The sequence below is a fragment of the Procambarus clarkii genome, chromosome 10, assembly GCF_040958095.1.
Source record: "Procambarus clarkii isolate CNS0578487 chromosome 10, FALCON_Pclarkii_2.0, whole genome shotgun sequence".
Taxonomy (NCBI): Eukaryota; Metazoa; Arthropoda; class Malacostraca; order Decapoda; family Cambaridae; genus Procambarus; species Procambarus clarkii.
Window position 1 is genome coordinate 15,730,810 of NC_091159.1, and position 935 is coordinate 15,731,744.

General features: G+C 59.5%; 1 protein-coding gene across 1 annotated transcript in view; it reads left to right on the top strand.

Annotated features, from left to right (window-relative positions):
* Positions 1 to 684, top strand: part of LOC138363179 (pneumococcal serine-rich repeat protein-like) — a 2,570-nt gene extending 1,886 nt beyond the window's left edge. The window contains exon 2 of the mRNA XM_069322171.1: positions 67 to 684. Coding sequence (XP_069178272.1) covers positions 67 to 684 — 618 coding nt within the window. The remainder of the gene's footprint in view (positions 1 to 66) is intronic.
* The last annotated feature ends 251 nt before the right edge of the window (positions 685 to 935 follow it).

The window sequence follows — 935 nt, forward strand, 5'->3', positions numbered from 1 at the left end:
TCTCGTCCTGTCATATGATCCACGTGCACCTGACATCAATTAGTGTAAGTGAGCGCCCACACCCAGTGCTCAGTGAGCGCCCACACCCAGTGCTCAGTGAGCGCCCACACCCAGTGCTCAGTGAGCTCCCACACCCAGTGCTCAGTGAGCGCCCACACCCAGTGCTCAGTGAGCGCCCACACCCAGTGCTCACTGAGCGCCCACACCCAGTGCTCACTGAGCGCCCACACCCAGTGCTCAGTTAGCTCCCACACCCAGTGCTCAGTGAGCGCCCACACCCCGTGCTCAGTGAGCGCCCACACCCAGTGCTCAGTGAGCGCCCACACCCAGTGCTCAGTGAGCGCCCACACCCAGTGCTCACTGAGCGCCCACACCCAGTGCTCAATGAGCGCCCACACCCAGTGCTCAGTTAGCTCCCACACCCAGTGCTCAGTGAGCGCCCACACCCAGTGCTCAGTGAGCGCCCACACCCAGTGCTCAGTGAGCGCCCACACCCAGTGCTCAGTGAGCGCCCACACCCAGTGCTCAGTGAGCGCCCACACCCAGTGCTCAATGAGCGCCCACACCCAGTGCTCAGTGAGCGCCCACACCCAGTGCTCAATGAGCGCCCACACCCAGTGCTCAATGAGCGCCCACACCCAGTGCTCAGTGAGCGCCCACACCCAGTGCTCACAACATCACTAAAATTCTACTTAGTCTCAACCTCGACCGACGAATTTATGCTTAATTCTTGAGCTGATCCTTGTGCGTTCATCCTCCACGACGTCTCAGGGCACAGTGACACCTCTCAGACCAATGGCACGCCTCACAGCTCCCACTCACTGGTGACGTAATCCCGGATTATCTGTTGATTGGTTAGTTTGAACAACATGCAACCAATCATGTTCGCTTCCTTCATCCAGGTTCTCTGTGCCCTGCCTTGGAAAAAGGGCCAC